At 37.8% G+C, this 1,737-nt stretch overlaps 1 protein-coding gene across 1 annotated transcript; it reads left to right on the forward strand.

Moving 5' to 3' along the window:
- Positions 1–575: 575 nt before the first annotated feature.
- On the forward strand, positions 576–1,520 carry LOC127228150 (olfactory receptor 494). Its single transcript, XM_051192625.1, has one exon. The coding sequence runs from the start codon at positions 576–578 to the stop codon at positions 1,518–1,520; it is 945 nt and encodes a 314-aa protein (XP_051048582.1).
- The last annotated feature ends 217 nt before the right edge of the window (positions 1,521–1,737 follow it).

The following is a 1,737-nucleotide window of genomic DNA, read 5'->3' on the forward strand; positions in this document are numbered from 1 at the left end:
CCTGCCTGGTGTTTTTACTTTACTTTAATTTTTAAAACATATGTTGTTTTTATTTTATGTTTATGAATATTGCTTGCATATACATATGCATGTCACATATATTTGTTGTGTCTGTGAAGACCAGAAGCGGGCATTGGGTCCCCAGAACTAGAACCTCAAACTGCTATGAGAAAGCATATGGGTGCTGGGGATCAAACACTGGCCCTTTGAAAGTACAAGTACTCCTAACTACTGAATCATCTCTGAAGCCCCATAATTTGGTTACTTATTATGTATATGTTACACAGCTTTAAACATTTTTGTGCTGTAAAATGGAAACAATAAAAAAATAATGCTATTCAAATGAAATTATAAAAGAAAAATATACAATTATTTAAATCCTGTGCTGGTGATGTAGTATGTATTTAATAAAAGTTAGCAATTATTTAACTATTCCATTTTGATCCACCTTTAAAAAATATGTTAGTTGGTAATGCTCTCCATATATGTATTAAATTAAATCATGTGACTTTTTTACATTTCTTCATATAATATCTCCTTCACAGCTGTGATCTGGCAGCAGCTACACCACCCCCATGGCTTTCCTAGTAGATGGAAACTACACTGTGGTGACAGAGTTCATTTTATTGGGCTTAACAGATGACCTGGTACTTAGAGTTGTCCTCTTCACCATCATCCTGTGCATCTACCTGGTGACTGTGTCTGGGAACCTCAGCACCATCCTCCTCATCAGTGTCTCTTCCCAACTCCATCTCCCCATGTACTTTTTTCTCAGCCACTTGGCTTCTGTTGACATAGGCATCTCATCTTCTGTCACACCCAATATGCTTGTCAACTTTCTGGTTAGTCAAAATACCATCTCCTACCTTGGATGTTTTATACAGTTTGGCTCAGGTGCATTCTTTGGATCTGTCGAATGCTTCCTTCTGGCTGCTATGGCTTATGATCGCTTCATGGCAATCTGTAATCCACTTCTTTATTCAACTAAAATGTCCACACAAGTCTGTATCCAGTTGGTTATAGGATCTTACATAGGGGCTTTTCTGAATGCTACCTCCTTCACCATTTCCTTCCTTTCTTTTCTTTTCTGTGGGCCAAATAGAATAAATCACTTTTTCTGTGATTTTGCTCCTTTGATGGAACTCTCATGTTCTGATGTCAGTGTTTTTGCAGTTGTTACCTCCTTTTCTGCTGGATTAGTAACCATGATCACAGTGTTTGTCATAGCTGTCTCCTACATCTACATCCTCATCACCATCCTGAAGATACGCTCCACCGAGGGCCGCCAGAAGGCCTTCTCCACCTGTACCTCTCACCTCACTGCAGTCACTGTGTTCTATGGGACTGTAACATTTATTTATGTGATGCCCAAATCCAGCTACTCCACAGATCAGAACAAAGTGGTGTCTTTATTCTACATGGTAGTGATACCCATGTTGAATCCCCTCATCTATAGCCTCAGGAATAATGAGTTTAAGGGTGCTTTGAAGAGACAACTTGGTAAGAAAACATTTTCTTAGGGTAAGCTATTGTTTTACAAAACTTAATATAATAATGATAATTACCCAAGACCAATGGGACCATTATTTCAGATTTGGTTATTAAGCTTCTAGTTACACATTTACCCTCATCTCCTTTTCCTCACACTATACATAGATAATGTATTTATCCTTTTTATATTTTAAAATGTCTTTGAAAACATGGAATGTATTTTTGGCATGGTCACCCCTTCTGACA

Source organism: Phodopus roborovskii, unplaced genomic scaffold (assembly GCF_943737965.1).
Source record: "Phodopus roborovskii unplaced genomic scaffold, PHOROB, whole genome shotgun sequence".
Taxonomy (NCBI): domain Eukaryota; kingdom Metazoa; phylum Chordata; class Mammalia; order Rodentia; family Cricetidae; genus Phodopus; species Phodopus roborovskii.

Excerpts from the sequence above, each read along its gene's own strand:
- LOC127228150 (XM_051192625.1), top strand. The coding sequence starts at position 576 with ATGGCTTTCCTAGTAGATGGAAACTACACTGTGGTGACAGAGTTCATT.